The 20459-nt window shown below is 34.3% G+C and overlaps 1 protein-coding gene across 1 annotated transcript; it reads right to left on the bottom strand.

Moving 5' to 3' along the window:
- Nucleotides 1–442: 442 nt before the first annotated feature.
- LOC131019711 (diamine oxidase [copper-containing] 1, peroxisomal) lies at nucleotides 443–6552 on the bottom strand. Its single transcript, XM_057948302.1, has 12 exons — nucleotides 5964–6552; nucleotides 4402–4511; nucleotides 3986–4291; nucleotides 3564–3676; nucleotides 3143–3473; nucleotides 2833–3048; nucleotides 2497–2733; nucleotides 2016–2201; nucleotides 1721–1861; nucleotides 1156–1424; nucleotides 975–1056; nucleotides 443–845 (listed from the first exon to the last, which is right to left on the bottom strand). The coding sequence occupies exons 1-12, from the start codon at nucleotides 6196–6198 to the stop codon at nucleotides 711–713; spliced, it is 2361 nt and encodes a 786-aa protein (XP_057804285.1). The 5' UTR covers nucleotides 6199–6552; the 3' UTR covers nucleotides 443–710.
- Between the last annotated feature and the right edge of the window lie 13907 nt (nucleotides 6553–20459).

Below are 20459 nucleotides of genomic sequence, written 5' to 3'. Positions count from 1 at the left end.
GGCAATTACCCCTTTTATTTTTTTTATCTAAATATATATAGACTCAAATATAGTTTTATTATTTCACAATTAAATGTTTTTACGAAAATGCAATCCATCTCACCAATTCTAGGGCCACATAAATAAAGACAACCATCGCTATCGGCAATCTCAAGTCTCCAAAATAGACACAACTCCCTCCGTCCGCGATATCGTTTCCACATTGTGGCCAGCGTGGGTTTTAAGAAAAGTGGTGGATAGTAGTGGATATGTAGTGAGTGGAGTGTGGGTCCCATTATTGTTGTGAGTGGAAGTTTGTGGACCCTACTTCTATAAATGGAAGTGGAAACGATATCGCGGACAGACCGAAATAGTAAATGTGGAAATGATATCGCGGACGGATGAAGTATAAAACAAGAGAAGAAATTAAAGGCTTTGTCGGAAGGGATGAAGTAGACAAGTCTAGCAAGTACAAAGTAAATCCTTTGCAAAAAAAGAGTAAAATAGAGCAGTTCACCATTCAAGAAGAGACGACTAGGAATGCATATTCATCTTCAAGCCATGAGTTTCAAGCTTTCACTCGAACTCGAAAGAGTCATAACAGTCGAACAACAGATACGGTAAAGCAATGAAAACAATCTAGCAAGCTGGCAGTAGAGCAGAAGTAGAATCCAAGTATGTACAGGCATGACGGATTCATCATGGTTATGCAATAACGCGCTTAATTACCTTCAGATCTTTGACATGAGAATAGGTGAGCTCGCCTTAGTAACGCCATTGTCTTTGACATCATTCTCTTTTGGATCCATCTCCCAGGCACTGGGTGGCACGTCCACTGCAGGAGAGCAATTGAAGAATCCATGTGGCTGCAACAAATGGGGAAGCAATGGAAACATTATGATTATACCAAAAGTGCCTTAACAAAATACCTATTTTGGTATACAACAAGAAGTGCATTCGCAACATATGAGAAAGTAAACATTAAGAAAACTTACCTGAAGTACAAAACCTATGTGCTCCACAGGCATAACGGGCCAGTCTTCCAGTCGAGGAACATGCGTAATGCCAAAGATGTACCTATATGAATAAGAATAATCCAAAATTGCAGTCAGAGATGAAATATTCCACTGCAAATGCTAGAAATAATTATATTTCTCAAAGCTGCATGAAACAGACCAGAGAACAATATCATTTTCCTCCAAAGGCCGATTCTGCTTTACCCATGAAGCCAATCCTTCACCAACACGTGGATTTTGGTTAGGAAACTCTCCTCCGGGGAAATCCTCTCCACGTGCATATTGTGTAACCCACAGATTATGCTTCAAAAACGCAGCTCTTCTCAGAAATTTAGCCTCAGGACCAGCCAATGGAAGACAATTTGAACCAGGCACCAGTTTGTAGCCTGTCAGTTTTCCAGTGCGATTCACGGTTCTTGTGTTCCTTATCTGAATGGAACAATGAACCCAATGATATGATCAGACAGAATTTAGAGTGATTTCATTGAATAGTTATGAGACGCTATGGAAACCAGCTAGCTTAAAGAAGGAAGCAAATAAGAGCAAACAGAATACTCTTCCAGTCCTTTCTAGCAAATTGAAAACTTACTAGCTTAGTAATAAAACCAAATAGAGGAGAAAGAAAACTCCCCCATTTAAAAAAGGGTAAATACAAAAATTACTTTTGGTGGACAAGGTACATGTGTTTCAGATGTTCAAAACATAATATGTTTAAGGGTGCTTACAATCCAGTGGCGGCCAGATAATGGATCACAATCACGCATTGCCTCTAATTCGGATCGAAGGATAGTTTCCTCAGCATAGAATGCATTGTTATGAACGTTGTCCTTTCCAGGTTCTTCAACTCTGACATTCACTTCAACAACCTTAAGAGAATAGGAATAGTAGCAGAACAAACAAGTTAAAGCTTGTTTATTTATCTTGAATAGAAGCACATTAATCCTCAATGTTTCCATCATGGATTCATGGAGTAATTTATTACCGGAATACAGCCAAAAATAACTATTCTGAGTCAGATACCTGATTGTGTGCTTCTCCAGGTTTGCAGTCGACAGCCATATCCATACGAGCAACAAAGAAGTGCTGATGAACTGGAGCATATAATCCAGGTGCAATGGTTGTACCATATTTTCTAAATTCACCAGGTTGAAGAGCCCCTAAACTGAGAATTCCAGTAAGTTTGACTTCAGCTTCAATCTTCCCATCCTGGAACCAAGAACATAGTATTTTAATGTTACCATAAATTATTTGTTCAGAAACCTTGTATTTTTACATATACGACACTTATCATCACATTTGACAGGTTCTGCTCGACCTTCTATTTCCTATTTTGCAATTCAGTCCTTGTTGTATATTGCTACTAACTAATACTATGCTCAAGAGGAAAAAAAGAAATGAAACATCATGCTATTAGTTGTTCCGATTTCCATCTTCTATCAACCTATATGAAGATTTATTACAGCTATACAGGCAACCCCTGTAGGGTATGCATTATACTTGCCTGGTAAAAGTGCCAATAAAATCCATACTCATAGTTAGCCACAGTGCAGATAAAAGAAACAGTGAGACGCCTTGATCTTCGGACTTCAGCCATGCCAGTTCTCCAATCTTGATGCTTCCATAGCATTCCATAATCCTCTTCATGCAAGCATACGCAGTTCTCAATTGCTTCAACTCCTCCGGTAAAGTTTGTAAAATGAGCATCAAAGTACTTTATATATCCCAAGCAATCACATCCCTGAAAGTAAAAGTGACTTAGACAAAAGTTTCATAACGAGATGATGATTGCAATAAACCAAGCAAAAATGATAATCAAATTACAAACAGGAGTAGAAACCTTCTTCAGAGAATGGGAATTCTTTCCCAGGCCATCTTCACCGGCATCAAATGCGTTTTTCCTGTAATGAGGGTCATTAGGATCACCATAGGGCACAACCATCTCCACAAAACTCAACCTATGCGCTATAGGTCTCCTTCCCCGGCTACCATCAACATAGGCAACAGAATGAATGACCAGACCCTCCCTTGGAGTGAAACCAATGCGAAAGTTCCACTGTTAACCAAAATTTCAACAGTGATTTTGACTAAACTCGGACTGATTCTGTGCATGTGTGAGTGTGTACAATTAGTAATAAAGAGAGAAAAACCTTCTGCCATTCTACATAATTCCCATTGATACGAAAACTTGGTCCTTCAGGCTGAACAATTTGAAGAGGTTTCACATCACTTCTATCTACTCCTCCTCTTGTTTCACCAGGAGTATAATTTCTCAGAGGATCAGCTGGTGGCAAAGGAACAAGCTTGCGATCTTCAAACTCGATTACGATCATATTTTGCATATCAACAAGAACATGAATTCCTTCAACAGGCCGTGCATAACCATTTTCAAGTGGGCAGTCACTCTCTGTCCGGCAAAATACCAGTGGTTTTGCAAGTCTACGACTAGGAGCATCAGCCTCGCTGTGGTATCCAACACACCTGCAGTAGGAATTTGACACCAAAGAGACCACTAGATGAGTATACTAACAAGGTTGTTCCGAAAGCATATCATCATCTGCATATACTAACCATGGATCAACCATGACAAGGTCCATATCATGGATGCCCCTCTTCTTCATTGCCTCTATAAAAGGAGGGTAATCTTTCACAATAGCTTCACATTCAGCGTACTCTGTAGCATCCTGCAGTTGGAAATTTGGAATAAGAAAGAAATTATGCTAATGAAATGAACTTGCATTGTGCCACATAGAAGACAAAAGCCCAAATGTAATCCACAAAGCACATGTAAATTAATTACTCCATAAACTGGCATTTCTCTTGTTCACACGACACATAACATGTTTGCTCAATCTATAAGGAATGCTCTGAACCATATGATGAGAATCTTGTGTACAGTACTCCATGCAATAAAAAAATGATCACAAATTATATTGCAATGCCCACAAGGTCACCACCAAATGCACAGAAAGAACATCAATTTAGGAAGATACCATAGGTGGCTGAACATCTGGAACAATTGAAGAGGATACAACTTTTCCTCGATGATGTCCCCCTCGAGTAGTTGCATGTACTTCTGTCAACTCAACGATCCACAAACTAGTCTCATTGGACTTCTTATTGTAGACAACTAGTCTGGCTCTCCTTGGTGGGAGCTTACTAGGAATTGAAGGTCCTCCTTTGGTTCTAGCCAACAATGATGGTTGAAAAGGAGGAAAGAAATAAGCATCTGCTAGTGCAACAACATGCTTTTCTGGCTCCAACAGAACGACTTCAACAAACCTCATACTATCTCTGACCTGAAAGACAAGGGAAAAGTCAGTGGAAGACCAAAGTTACAATTACAGTACTCAAGTAACAGTAGATTATGATTGCATGGACGTCATATCAATGAAAAGTAATTTTAGACCTCAGGGGTGGTTCCAGCTGCTCTGACAGTTGCCACGGCCACAGAGATTTCAGTAGCAGATAAAGGATCTAAAGGATGTTTGGTTTGAGCCCTTGTCATAACTTGGATCCCTGAGTAAACAAAGCATTAATGAATAACCAAGTCCTTTGAGCAAGTACTAATCATTGCAGAAGTTCAATAGGGATATAAGTAACATCATCAATTTTTCTCCAATCCACAAAACAGAAAGAATAGCTCTGACAAGTTCATAGAGATAACATACTATGCTACAAATATGTGTGTATACAAGAAATTGCATGTGGCACATAGTGAACCAAGAAGCATAAACAAGTAAATAACAGAATCAAAGCATTATTGCACATGTACCTACACGTTAAGACCTTCAAGTATTTTCAAGTTTTCAACTACTGAGGAATATAAGTGATACAACAATGCCACCAAAAATGGAGTCAGCCTACACTCCCTCAGGACGATCCTTGTGACCACTTTATATGCAATCTAAGCCCCAAACGGAAAAATAAGACTAAAGAAAAAGAAACAGAGTAACTGAACTGAAATAAACACATTTTTTCCATCAAGTAATATAGTATGACTTATAAGATTTCAGAAACACATTTTTTTGAAGTCAACAAACCAATTCCACACTCCCTTCAATGTCAACTGATAAAAATAAAAATATGACATTCATACATAATGATGAGTTTCATATCAAGCTCGTCTTCTAATGATGATTATTGTGAACTAGGCATCCATCCTTTACTGTATAATGACACTGAAAATTTCATAGACCAAAATATCAAGCACATAGCCATATTATAAGGTGTTAATAGACCTTACAATAATCCACCAAGATGACAGAGTACCAAAACTGCAAAACTGAATAAAATGTCTAGTAAAGTTGATGTTTGATCTAATAAACAACCATAGGATCCGATAATTAGTAGTCCTCACTCAGCCATTAATTCCAGATCACATAAAAACTTCAGCATTCAATGAAGGTAAGACTTTCTGCTCTCTATTTTTTGCATGATCAAGTTCTGTTCGTTTTATTATGTGTTGTTTCTACAAAGTTCACTGATTGTATGAACAAAATCAGCTTGGATTGCAGATAATTAACATCACAGGAAAATCTCTCTAATATTTTCACGAATCTTGAGACAAACACTATCAACGGATCAAGTCATCCACAAAAACCTGAAAATTGAAAATATCTTTATATGTTCACGAATCTTGAGACAGACACTATCAACGGATCAATTCATCCACAAAAACCTCAAATTTGAAAATAAAACAGTAAAATTCAATAGCATGCCAAACAGAGAAAAATTCAGAGTCATTAAACAGTCCGATCAACCGCTTAATAGAACCACAATATTATTTGAAGACCGAGAAGGCTCAAGATCTCGATTAATGCACACCACATGCAGATATTCTAATATAAACCAAAAGAACGCAATATATATGAACGCTAAAAGGAAAAATATCTAGAATTCTCACATCTGGAAGGCAAAACAAACAATTTACGATCGCATTTCGCAAACAAAAACGAGAGCTGTTAAGACCTTTAGCTGTGGCATTGGAAGAAGGCTCCGGTCTAATCAAGGTCGCCACGGTGGAGGAGGCCGACTTCTTCTTCTGATCCTCGGCGGCGGGAGACACTGTCCAATCAGCAGCGGGTGTAGCGGATACAGACTCACGGCGGACTACGGCGGCCGAATCGCCGATGCCGGCTGGAGCGCTGCAACAGGCAGCCGTCTTCGGAGCAGTAAGCGTCGCCTTTTTCGGAGCTGTGGCCATTGCAACTGGTTCGCAATCTCACCGAATCCACCGCAATGAGCGTCGCAATCTACTGACATACAGCAAGCACTCGAGCTCCTTCACTCCACCAACCACCACCACCTCCAACGCCACCACAATTTTTTAGATACAGATTATTGTATGTAATTATTAGGTTTTCCTGTAAATGTAAAAAGCAGTGAACTGAAGGCGAGAGCTAGGGATTCTTTCCTATGATCAACAATTTATGTGTATCTATCTGTATGTCTAGGCAGTTTCCTATTAATGCAGGAGAGAGAGGGGGAGAGAGAGAGGTGGTGAAGGCGTGAAGCGATCCCTACAGAGACACACGTGATGGGGCTTTAAAAAGGTGAAATTTCGTAAAAATGGTTAAGGGATTTGGATTTATTTTTAACCTTTTCCGTTTATTTTCTATTTTATTTATCATTTTATGATGGGAGATTAGATAAGTAAGAGTGATAGGCGCATTTGCTTTTAGAAGCCCCCAAATAACTAGATTTTGCTTGATAAGGCCGTCTTTATTGGATATTATTATCTCTCCTTTTTCTCTTTTTTCGTTTTTCTTTATATCAATTTATTAGGTATTTACCATCCGCAAGAAATCCGTATTCTGCCATAAAAAAACGTAATTTGATTTTAATAAATAGAAAAAACGTATTTCGCATTTGCTTTTAGAAGCCCCCAAAGTTACGCATTTAAGTTGAATGTTTACCAAATAGAAAAATTAATAAAAATCTCGATATCAAGAAAATGAGTAACTTTTCAAGATTCTTACAGTATTTTTCAATTTTTTAAGGTTTTCTTTTTCTTCGTTCACATGATTTTTTACTATTCGTGTATTTAATATTACGGTGGGTTTAGTTTGATGTTAAAATTTTTATTGAAAAATAATGAATGAGAAATGATGAGAAATATCTTTTTCTCATTTTTTATTTTATGTTTATTAGAGATGAAAAGATGAGAAAATGTTGAAAAATATTTTCACACTCATACCCTAGGATAATATTATCCAACATTGGAGAGAAAATGAGTGAAAATGAGTTGTTCGATAAAATATTTCACCATGTCCGAAGAAAATTTTTCATCATAATAAACATGTGAAAATGATGAAAAATGAGTGAAAATACTTTTCCATCAAAATAAACACACTCTTATTGTTATTATTTTATTGAAATGATAATTATAATTTTTGTGTAGTATTATTTGTGTTTTGTGTTTTGTACTATATTTATTAATATTATTATCTCAATTCACAACTTATTTTAAGCAAATCTTAGTTTAATTTTTAAAAAGGCAAATTGCATGAAAATACTCCACTTTAATTCAAATTTGATTTTTTGACAATCTTTTTAATTGTTGCAAAAATTTCAACGAGCTTTCAATTTGTTGCAATGTCCGTCCGGAGAAATTTTCCGGCCAAATTAAATCTGAGTTTGCAGTCGGAATGCCAATGTGGCATCAAAAATGCCAAATCACACTCACAAACCCCCATCCCACGTCAGCCTCCCCCTCCCACATCACTCCTCACTCTTCCCCTTCCCAAATGAAATGCCACCTGACCGCCCAGATGAACAGCCGCCGGCTGTCCTCTAGCCCCGCCGCCGGCGCCATCATCTTCGCCATCCCCGGATTCCCCAACTCCCGCCCCTTCCGCGTCTCTGAGATTCCCCAACGAGTGGTCGAGATTCCTCCAGCCCAAAATCACGCAGTCGCTCAGCTCCTTCGAGTGGCTGTGCGCCACCGCGGCGGAGATCGAGCCGCTAGAGTTGGAAATCTTCTCCAATTATACCAAACGCCCCGTCTGGTGCGTCGAACCGCCACGCCACCGCCACCATCTTCCTCTCGCCTCATCTCTCTCCACGTCTCACCATCTCACAGTGCACACACACACACACACACATAAATCATACCGCCCTAAGCGCCGCCTCCTCAATTTTCAGACGATCGCAGTGGCAGTGCCAGCCGCCATCGCCCTGAGCCCCCTCATCTCTCGCTAAGGATTATCTCTCTGTTTCTCCCTCAAAACAAGCCAACCTCCGTTGCTTTCCTCTCCCGGCCCCTCTCTCTCTCTCTGACTCAACAACAGACACCCAAACCCACCGCAGACTTCATCCCCATTCCTCCTACGAAACCCTAGATCCCCTTTTTTGACTCCTCCGTCTTACGATTTCCGACGACTTCAGCAGCCTCCATGGAGCTCTTGACTTAATTAAAACTCAAGAAAGTTGGCAACCTAAATGACAATTTGGAGATACAAGCGGAGGCCGCAACTAGGGCTGAGCATCGGTTCAAAATCGAACCGAACCGACCCATTTGGAAGAAATCGAAACCGAACCGAACTTGGCAGTTGACAGACCGAACCGAACCGACATTACCTTAAAAACCGACAAGAACCGAACCGGCCAAAACCGATCGGTTTCGGTCGGTTACCGAACCGACCGACATTTTTTTTTTCCAAAAAACATTGAATCTGCCAATTCGAAAAAATGATTCTTCCAGCCTATTCGAAAATGTGAAAGAGCTTTGCCTTTGAATTCTAGTATGATTCTCTCTCTCTAGCTTCATCTCTCCCGTTGAGCAGGCAACGATCAGAGAAGAGTGAGGGAGAGAGAGGGCAGCGGCTGTTGGTCACCGGGCGCAGCTCTTCTTGCCGTTGTCGAGGGTGGATTACGGCTGTGGCAACCTTCAGATTCAGGGCCTTGGTCTGCTTCAAGCGGCGTGCGGCGTGCTGGTCTGCTTCAAGCTCCAGCGGCGTGCGGCGCCGGCGACTGCTTCAAGGACCAGCAGATTTGAAATGGAGGGGAGCGCGGCGACTGCTTCTAGGGTTTTCATTTTGAAATGGAGGGGAGGGGGAGCGCGGCGCCCAGATTTGGGTTTGGGGTGGGAAATGAAAAATGTCTAGGGTTTTATTATATATATATATTAAGTATCGGTTCGGTTCGGTCGGTCGATTTTTCAATCTTAAAACCGAACCAGAAAACTAAAAACCGAACCGAACCGAATTTGATCGGTTCGGTCGATTTTTTCGGTCCGGTTCGGTTCATGCTCAGCCCTTGCCGCAACGGAGTGAGAGAGAGAGAGAGAGGGGGGGGAGGAAGTAGCGGCGGTGGGAGATAGGGGAAAGAGAAGCGTCCAATAGAGGTGGAGAAAGGGGGAGAGCCGACGAAGGTCGAGATTCTGGGCGACTGTGGCGGCGGTGGAGGAAGTGAGAGAGATGGTGAGAGCCGACGGGGAAAGGGGGAAGGGGGATGGGGAAGAGAGAGAGAGAGGGCGACGTGGGAGGGGGGAGGGTGGAAGAGAGAGAAAGGGTGATGTGGGGGGAGGGTGGGTGTGATTTGGCATTTCTGATGCCACGTTGGCATTCCGGCTGCCAACTTAGATTTAATTTGGCCGGAAATTCATCCGGACGTACATTGCAACAAATTGAAAGCTCGTTAAAATTTTTGCAACAATTAAAAAGATTGTCAAAAAATAAAATTTGGATTAAAGTGGGGTATTTCCATGCAATTTGCCCTTTTTAAAACTCTGATAGCACTTTGTGTTATTATTAGGATTATGGCAAAAAAATATACGAACTTTGGAAAAAAAATTGTAATTTTCATCTGAATTTTCAATTAAATAAAAAAAATACATGATTTTATATTTTTGTTGTAATTTTCACGTTAGTTTGACTTTCTATTAAATTATAGCTTAGTTGGCAGTCGAAAGTTTACCTGATGTTGGTCTAACTTCTGATGATAAGGAGTATTTAGAAGTTCAGAGGTATAAGAAGGCAAAAATTAATATATTTGGCTTAATTTTGACTGTCAACTAAAATCTAATTTCGTTAAAAGTCAAACTTATGTAAAATTGCAACAAAAATATAAAATCTTGTATTTTTTGGTTTAATTGAAAGTTCATGTGAAAATTGTAATTTTTTCCAAACTTCGTGTAGTTTTTTACCATAACCTAACCTTAATAATGTACATTATTGTTACTAGAAAAACATGATTGGAAAAAAAAAATTATGCATGTTAATTACTCCTTCCATCCCACTATAAGTGGCTCAACTTTTCGGCATGGAAATTAAGGAAAACTAGTCTACCACCCACGCAATATGTGTGGGGGTTCATTTAATTTTCATGATGTTAAATAAATCTGTAGATAATATATATATATATATATATATATATATATATATATATATGCATTAAAGTTATACAAAGAAGGCAAAAAATATATCAGTTTCATTAAAAAAAATTAGAATATTTTTTTATATACATAAAATTTGTGAATATACACTTTCTAACTTCATATCAATCTAATGAGAAATCTATGGATTGAACAAAAAAGTGGTTATAAAAAATTCAAATTTGAGTGACATTACCAAATAGTTTGACAATCCAATAAAATTGAGGGTTAAGGGTTTAGGCTGATAGAACTAACTTAAAAATATACTAAATTGACCTGATTAATCTAAATATTTTTCATTATTTGATTTTCAAATGTCATACTTTACCATCACTCGTTAACAATAAATTCTCACATTATTATAATTGATATCAGCCCATACATAATATATATATATATATTTATTTATTTATTATAATGAGTCATATTATACTGGCAAGAACGCAATCTCCAATTTATATAAATTTATTCAAAATAATCAAATGTGTTTTTCTTTATTGCATAATTTTAAATACACTAATCAAACAAATCAATTCACACAAATCATTAAATTTAATCAAGTATCAATATAGACAATTACCCTATATTAATAAAAACTTGACCAATTAAGTCAAACTTGATTATTAATTTAATCAAAATAATTAATACTTTATCAATTGATTTTATCAATTGATTTGATAAACTAAATAAACCTCAACTATATATCAACTAGTAATAATTAATTATAATTAATCAATCAAAAAACAAACAACTAATTAAAACTAAATATTGTCAATGAGGCCTAGCTCAAATGGCAAAGCTGAGGCACCTAAAGACTCTCCTTTGTGAGAGGTTTTGTTCAATCCCGCCTGCGTGCGGTTTGTATTTTCATTTTTGTGTGAGTAGTGGTCCCGTCAACGTTCGATTGTTTTTCCACCTTTGTATGGTGTAGAGGTCTCGTATACGTGCAGGTGATTATTTATTCATAACCAACATACAATCAAACATGCAATCTATTATTTCATGTGCAATAGAATGCATGCATAAAGTGAGCATTAAAGCCTCACTATAATTCAAATTTTTGCAGAGTCACCTTCTCTTATATTTTATGTCGTCGTGTACTTTTTTTACTGAAAAATTAACAAAAAAATACAAATATAAAATAAGAATACGTATGTTACATTAAAACATTCATGACAATGCAAAAAATTACACAATCATATATATTGTGAAACAAAAAATTATTTCCTACCTAACAGACCAACAAGCCGCCCAAAAATCGATCGCCGGAATCACTAGCCGCCAGTGAATATACACGCGGCTAGTGGTGACGCTGGCTATTAAAAAATTATTATTATAATAAATATAACAGGGACACAATGACATATACAAAATTATGGATACTTGATTTCATCCATCTATACTATATTAAAAAAGTAACTTTCAATTTCAAATCAATTTCAAAATTGAGTGATATTTTTGTAGTTATACTCCCTCCGTCCACAAACAATAGTTCCTTTTTGCCATTTTGGGATGTCCACAAAAATTAGTCAATTTCTATTTTTGGAAACTATCTATGACATGGTGGGTCATATTCTCCACTCACAATACAATTAATTATCATTATAAACGTGTGCGTGTGTTGGCCAAGCGGTAAGAGGTTAATGCCTAAGGCCAAAGGTCTTGGGTTCGAGTTCCATGTGGCGCGACCTTTAAATTTCTTTATTTAATACTGTTAAATTATCAAAAAAAAATATCATTATAAACACTACTTTTTAAGTTATACCATTTCTCCACTCACAATACAATAACTATTTTTATTAAAACTCGTGTCGTCCACCTTTAGGACTATTTCTGGTGGACGAAGGGAGCAATAAAATTGAAAGTTTATTAGTAAACTATATTTTTTTCTTTTTATTTCCTTTTCCTTTATCTTCTTATTTTTTTATTTCTTTCTAAAATTATGAAATTTGACTAATTATAAAATATTTAATATGCATTTCAAATTAAAGATCACGATAATAACTTTAATTTTTATATATTATGTAAGTATTTGATTTAAAATGTAAAATTTATATTTATTTAAATATTAAAATTCTAAAACATTCTCTCTCCTCTCTCATATTTTTTTTAATAAATTTATTTTTCAATTATTTTATATTTCTATTTTGATTTTCATTTTCATTTTCATTTTCATTTTTTTAACTTATATCTTTTATGCCTTTCTATAATATCAATTTTTATCATTATGAATTTTTCTTATTTTTTTATTATTTGAATATTCAACTCAAATATATTAATTAAACTTAATTTTTTATTATATTTATAAATATGATAATTGAGTTAATATCAATTTTATATAAATATAAAATATAAAAATATTTTACGTGCATGCAAATGCTAGTAATTTATTAATTTAAGTATCTATGAATTATAGTGGGGTAATTAAGGAAGAGTTTCCATAATTTAAGGATCTATGAATGATAGTGGGGTAAGGAAGAGTTTATACACAATTAATGATTATTTAATTTTTTTTTTTCACATTTGATATAGTGATGGATGAATATATGAAATACCATTTTAATACAAATTTGGCCCTTGTTGGTGGCATAATTTTAATTAATTAAAATGATGGGATATAAAAGATTCATTTTCATATACCTACCACTAAGGCAAAACAATAAATAGAGAAAATTAACCTACTTGAAATATATATGAAATATTGATTTGCGGGACCTCTGAAAACAAAAATATTTACAGAACGAAAACATTTTCGTCGTTCCAGCTGAATTATAAAACTCATTAATCTTTTGCATCACGATATTACATAAAATTGTCATACAAATAAGTTTTCTATGAAATCAATTAGAAACTTTATGTATGTAGAAAGTAACCTACAAAATCATGTACTAATAATTTATACTCTCACCTCTTTGTACTTCAAATAATTGTCTAACTTTCATTTTCACTTCAAAAAGAATTTCTCTTTTTATTTCTGAAGTATACTCCACCACTAATAATATTTCATTTATTATTATTTTTTTATCATATTCAATACTTTATTTATCCTTACTTTTCATCTTTTTATCTTTGCGTCTTAAAACATGTGCCCCTCCTTTCTAGGAAATTATTTAGGAAACGGAGGGAGTATATAATTATTGTTTATGACAATTTTAGGTCGTATAACGATCACTGATTTTGTTTCTAAAAAAAGATCAATAATTCAAATTAATTCAGAAAAAAAATATCATACTCATATATATATATATATAGGGAGAGGTTCAAATAATAACCACTAAATAAAATAAGAACGGAGAATCATTTTAAGCCATTGGATCATCAAGATCTACGGTGGATGCATCATATTGATGGATGAATGCAGAACCTGGGTTCGAATCCTGAAGGGAGCAAAAATTATTTTTTTCGAATGCAGTAAATTTAATAACAGATGCATTAATTTGTATAGCAGATGCAGTAATTTTAATGGTTCTCATGTTCTCACGAAAATTATGGTTCTCATTAGAACCACACCCTATATATATAGGGAGAGGTTCAAATAAGAATCAGTAAATAAAATAAGAACGGAGAACCATTTTCAGTCATTTGATCATCAAGATCTACGGTGGATGCATCATCTTGTTGGATGAATGTATCACATAGGTTTGAATCCTGAAGGGAGCAATTTTTTTTAGTGAATTAATTTTAACAGGGGAATTCATTAATTTTTACAGTGGATGCATTAGATTTGATGGTTCTTACGTTCTCACAAATAATGTAGTTCTCTCTAGAACCACATATATATATATATATATATATAGGGGAGAGGTTCAAGAAAGAACCACTAAATAAAAGAAGAATGGAGAACCATTTTCAGCCATTCAATCATCAAGATCTACGATGGATGCATCATCTTGTTGGATGAATGCAGATCCTGGGTTCGAATCGTGAAGGGGGCAATTTTTTTTAATTTTTTTGAGTGCAATAATTTTAACAGCGAATGCATTAATTTTTACAGTAGATGCATTAGATTTGATGGTTCTCACATTCTCACAAATAATATAGTTCTCTCTAGAACCACACCCTATATATATATATATATATATATATATATATATGGGGGAAATATCATATCGATCATTTCTTCTAACTATCTTTATTTATTAAATGCTTTTTCTTTAACAAAAAAAAAGAAAAATAAAGTCATATAATCTTTGAATAATATCATTGTTAGGGAGGGCTAGGATGAAAACAAGTCTTATGGAGCGTCTACTTTGATAAAATATGAGAAAAAAAATATATTTTTTACTATTTTTCAATTTTTTTCACATGTTTACTATGATAGATTTTTTTTTTTGGAGCGGGATGGAATGTTTTCTCGGACAACTCATTTTCACTCACTTTCTCTTTAATGTTGGATAATATTATCTTTAGATAGTTGTGTGATAAATTTTTTTAATATTTTCTTATCTTTGCATCTCTAGTAAACATATGATAAAAATGAGAAAAAATAATATTTTCTTATCCATCATTTTCCAATAAAAATTTTACAACCAAAGTAAACGAACCCTTAATAGATTTACACCATTGATCTAACCATAATCTAATGGTTAAGATTTAATCTTAGAGAAATCGTATGTAAATGTATATATTTTATGTAGAATACATATGACTTCACTGTATAAATGTTTAGATTGCAAAAATTAAAAATTTTGTTATTTTGGAGACTCGAACTCAGGACCATAAATTCATTCAACAAGTATACATATTATCCTTTAATTTTGACAATCAAAAAATTGAAAATAATTTCTATTTTATATTTTAAAAGCTATTTTTATTTTAGCTTCACTCCGTCATTGTTAAATGGTCGTTAATAATGCGTTTAGGAGGGGATATAGATAAAGGCGTGAGACATGGCTTAGCTGCTGATCACGATTATACATTTAATCAAAATATACTTAACCCTACATCACTAATATTAAATTTTCATTATTTTGAGCTAAGCTGTCTCCTCGTCACCAAGCCATTTTGGTGCAGAAGTGAGATAAGAGTGTAATGCTTAAATAAAAGTATTATTCTGATACCAGATTTTATTTATTTTATAAATAAAATTCATCACTAATTTTGGACATACCTGCATTAAATTTATAGCAAGTTGCAAGTACCAAAGTGGGGATGTTGTGTACTTTTATTTTTTAATCCAAAAACAAAAGGCAGTGCTATTAGATTCAACAGGATGCAGCCCCACATATTCCAGATTCCACTACAATAATTGAGGCACCTTTTCCAGCCAATATTAACATTATTATATAAAAATAGATTTAGCTAGACCTTGCTTTCGTGGCCATGACTAATGTTTGTCAAGTTATTATCAAAATCAAATCTTGATTTCAACTTTGATTTTGATAGAGTGTAGTTGCATTGTTCACCTTTCACAACTCACAAGCATGCATGATATTTATAATTATTATTCATTTTACCTTATGGATATTTTGAGGTGTATTTATTAAACGGGTATTGGCGTATAAATACTCGAATTTTTTGCTTTTTTGATTTTGCACCTCAATTTTAAAATTTGCTTATAAATACTCGAATTTTGTATTCTTTTTTATTTTGCACCCGACGAATTTTTACCCCCAAATCGTTAATGAGATGGTAGCCAGATTGAGAGGGAAGTTTGAAGTTCATAACGAAACAGATGAGTTTGTTGTCAATGTGAGATTTAGAGCGTGTAATTGTAGATTTGGGATGTCAATCTGGCTATCATGTTAGCAACGATTTAGAGGTTAAAATTCGTTGGATGCAAAATCAGAAAGAATACAAAGTTCAGGTATTTTTTAAGGGCAGATTTTAAAGTTGGGGTGCAAAATCAGAAAATAGAAAAAGTTCGAGTATTTACAGGCCAATACCCCTTTATTAAATTATACTCCTTCCGTTTATTAATAATGGTTCACTTTTATTTTTCATATGTTTCATGAATAATGTCTAATAATATGTAACTCTTAGAGATATAAAAATACAATATTTTTGTTAAATAATTATCAATTTTTAATTTTTACATCTCAATATTTTAAGTATTGGATTAAAAACACAGAAAAGTGATATAATGAGTATAACTTTCTAATATTGAATCAAAATACATTTCACAAACTTTTGGAAAAAATCTTGTTATACTAATTTTTTCAGAAGCAAGGTAATAAAGTTGAAAATCAAATAACGAGAAAAATTTCATATAATCAGGCGAACACATTATTTTCGGGTCAACCCTAGAGGTCTAGGTTCGAACTATTTTCAGGCCAATCCTATCGAGTGTCGGACTATTCAGTTAGGGGCTATTTGGGCTATAATTTTATTGGTGCCCTATTATCAGGCTAATTGAGCCATCCCACGGATTTTCGGCCTGGATTGACATTCATACTCATATGTCACCTAAGCATCATCTCATCTGAACTTTGTAAGATCAATATCATCATCTAGAGTTCGAAAGATAATATCTTATTTTTGAATGCTGAACTTTTAAGCATCATCTCGTCTGAATCGTGAAATACTATATCTGACTATAATCGTTCGAACATCATTTTTCGAAGCCTTATCAAATCATAACTCACTTATGAACATAATTTTCATTAGGAGCTTGAAAGACTAGAGATGACTTGTGAGATTATATAATTTGAAGCTTTTAAGATTATAACTAACTTTTAAACATCATCTCGTATGGAGCATGAAAATCATGACAAACTTTTGTGCATCATCTCGTTTTGAGCTTAAAATATCATAACTAAGTTTCGAGCATCATTTTATTTGAAGTTTGAAAGAATAAAATTAGCTTGTGAACATCATTTTGTTTGAAGTTTGAAATACCATAACTAAGTTATGAGAATCATCTTGTCTAAAGTTTGAGAAAATTGATGTGAGATTCAAATTATATAAATTTATTTAGTATTTCAATTGGTAAAGTTTCATTAAGAAAAACAATATGGAATCCAAATTTTATTTTAAAAATTTGTACACAATATCTTATTTTATGGCCAATTAAAAAGAAGAAATAATTTATTTAATCATAAATATTTATTTTTTAAATAAAAATAATTTTTTGTTTAATTATATAAATTTGATCATATTAAATTTACAAAGCAATCCAAAATTATCCTTAAGATCATAGAATTTACATATGATGATACGAACATACACATATGTGAGCCATTTACAATTTTACTAAACAGGCGCGATCAATCTTCTTTATAATAGGAAAATGAGTTATCTTATGTGGCATACCTAAAATTGCTTCATTTCAAAATCTCTCAAATCTCATGCATTTGCAATGATTTACAATATATATTCTCCATTATTTATTACTACTAATTAATTATGTTGGGAACTTAATGAAATATCCTAATCCTAGTTTTGAGGATACCAAAATCAATAGGTCTCAATTGTAATAGACTAGAACTATTTTGAACTCAAGTGTTAGAGTTCTTTTTCTAGTTTAGTTGTTGTTCTAAAGACTGAAGACTGAAGACTGAAGATGCCGACTGAAGTATCAGTCGAAGGATCAGTTTCGACTGATTAATTAATGCGTGCCACGTGGATTCAGCGGACTGATACTAAAGTCAAATATCAGTTAAACATTCTTCCTCGGACTGAACCTCCAACGTTCAAAGGAAGTCACGCACTCTCGAAGTACAGCCGCATTAAATTCAGAGATCTTAGGATCGTCCTTTCTCTGCAGAGGCCATTCCTTTTGGTGATTACATGTTCAGAGATGTCGCATCTCCTGGTCTTCAAAGAAGCCGTTCTCACCAAACAAGGAACCTCGAAGATTGAAGCCTCAGCCCAAGTTCAAATTACTCTCTAACGGAAGAAATCTTGAAGACCATCTCCGCCAACGGATCTATTCAAGACGTCTCCAATAAATAGCACTCGAGGATCACTTCAATCTTCACCAATTCAACAACATAAGCTGAAACGCTGCCAAATTTGCTACTCAGCTAAACCAAACCTCTCCAAAGTTTGAATCGAAGAAGAGAATCACAAAGCCAAAAATCAGTCACTGCTGATTACATTCATTCTCTTAGACCTTAGGCAAATATTGTATATCCAAAGCCTAGGTTAAACTGACTGCAAAGAACTTGTTCTTTGTGGTTTAGTTGGCAAGTTTTCAAACCTCTCTTCAACCAACCGAATTGAATGTTTGTGCCGAAAAAGAGTTCAGACAGGTGTTCTGTCTCCGTGAGGTCCTAGTGCCCAGTATGTGCTAGGAGTGAGAAATCCAACAAGGTGTGTTGGTACTAAAAATTGGACCTTCAGTCGTCTCGATTGTGTGCACCCCGCAAGCACACGTTCAGATTTGCTGTGCACCCATAAGCACGAGCATCGGTTTGCAGTACACCCGTAAGCACTTGCCCAGTGAAGTTGTTGGTCTGATCAACCGACCGTGGATGTAGGAAGTATTTTCCAAACCACGTAAAAATCTCTGTGTTATTTACAACTTTCAATATTCACGTTCTTACTTGTGTTCTTACCTTCTTAACCTGAAAACTGATTAATAGCAAAGAGAAACCTAAAGACTGACAACTTGCTTAACTCACAGGCTATTACGAAACAAAAGTTTTCCGTTGCGTGTGTTATCAGTCTAACTGATCTATCATCTGATAGTCAGTAAGATTCATAACATATCTCTGTTTATCAAACTCGACTGAAGCTTTATGTGTATCAGTTAAGGTCTTTGACTTAACTGATAACTCCTTACTGAAGAGTATTCAGTATCAGTCGTCAACCCTATTTTGGTCAAAACTCTTTTCAGTAAACAGGCTGAGTCAGTTTGTGTTTGTAGTTTCGTTTTGGTTCTTCGGACAAAAATAGCCTATAGGTGTATTCCCCCCCTCCATACACCTATTCGAGACCCTTCGGACCTAACAAATTAACTATTGCATTCCATATTAAGATTCATTAATCTTAATAAATATAATTAATAATAAATATATATAAATATATGTATATAATATTAACTTTACACATAATCTAATTTAAAAATATATATATTATTTATTTTATCTCAATAAAAATTAGATTTACATGTCTGACAATAAAAAAACTTATAATTTATATGCGATAAATGATTTTAGTTGAATGTTCGTAATTAGATGTATACTTGTTATTAATTTTATATTTCTCAAAAGCGTATATATTACATGGATATTCTGCAATATACTATAATGTATGAATTTATATATAGTAAAATCATTTTTAAATTGGGTTTGAATTGAGATATGTATGTGTATGTAAATTATAAACGGGTTCGGTCATTAATTTACATGTTTGTATAATAAGGCACAAATTTTATAAACTGATTACTTTAAAACAAATCTTATTTTACGTGTAACAAAATAATTAAAAATTTATTTTTATTTTTTATAAAATATATCTATACAGTTTATCTGTATTGTAAAGAAAACTATGTTTTTCATGTATAAAAACTTTGTCTGTTCCAGTTTCGTCCATAATAATAATAATAATAATAATAATAATAATAATAATAATAATAATAATAATAATAATAATAATAATAGATAAATTATGAAATTCGTAATGCATAAATGAAGAATTTGGATAAAGAATAATAGAGGATATAATGTTAAAACATATTTGAAATCTTTAATCATGTATCAAACTTATAATAATCTCCATCGACTGAAGAATTTATATAAGAGCATCCGCAATGGGCTTACTTGATAGCCTACTTGATAGTGGGGGACCACATTGAGTAAGTAGTGCAGCATTAGGGTTACTTGATAGCCTACTTGATAACATTAGTTTTGATTTTTACGTTTTTAAATTTAAATAACACAATTTATTTCAAATTTAAATTGCATTAATTTTAAAATTCTAAATATTACATAAAACTTTAATAAAATAAAAATAATTTGTAAAAATTAACTACTCTGGTCCTAGAGGTCCGAAACGTGCCCAAAGGTGCTCCATCAAATCATTTCGGAGTTGAGCATGTAGATGTCTATCTCGGAGAATTGTATCCCTTCGCACATATTCCTCGAAGGACACCGGTGTTTGTCCAGCACTCTCCGTCGAAGCACTGCTAGACGCCCCGTCATCATCTC

Source organism: Salvia miltiorrhiza, chromosome 4 (assembly GCF_028751815.1).
Source record: "Salvia miltiorrhiza cultivar Shanhuang (shh) chromosome 4, IMPLAD_Smil_shh, whole genome shotgun sequence".
NCBI lineage: Eukaryota > Viridiplantae > Streptophyta > Magnoliopsida > Lamiales > Lamiaceae > Salvia > Salvia miltiorrhiza.
This window is presented reverse-complemented; position numbering and strand designations above follow the sequence as displayed.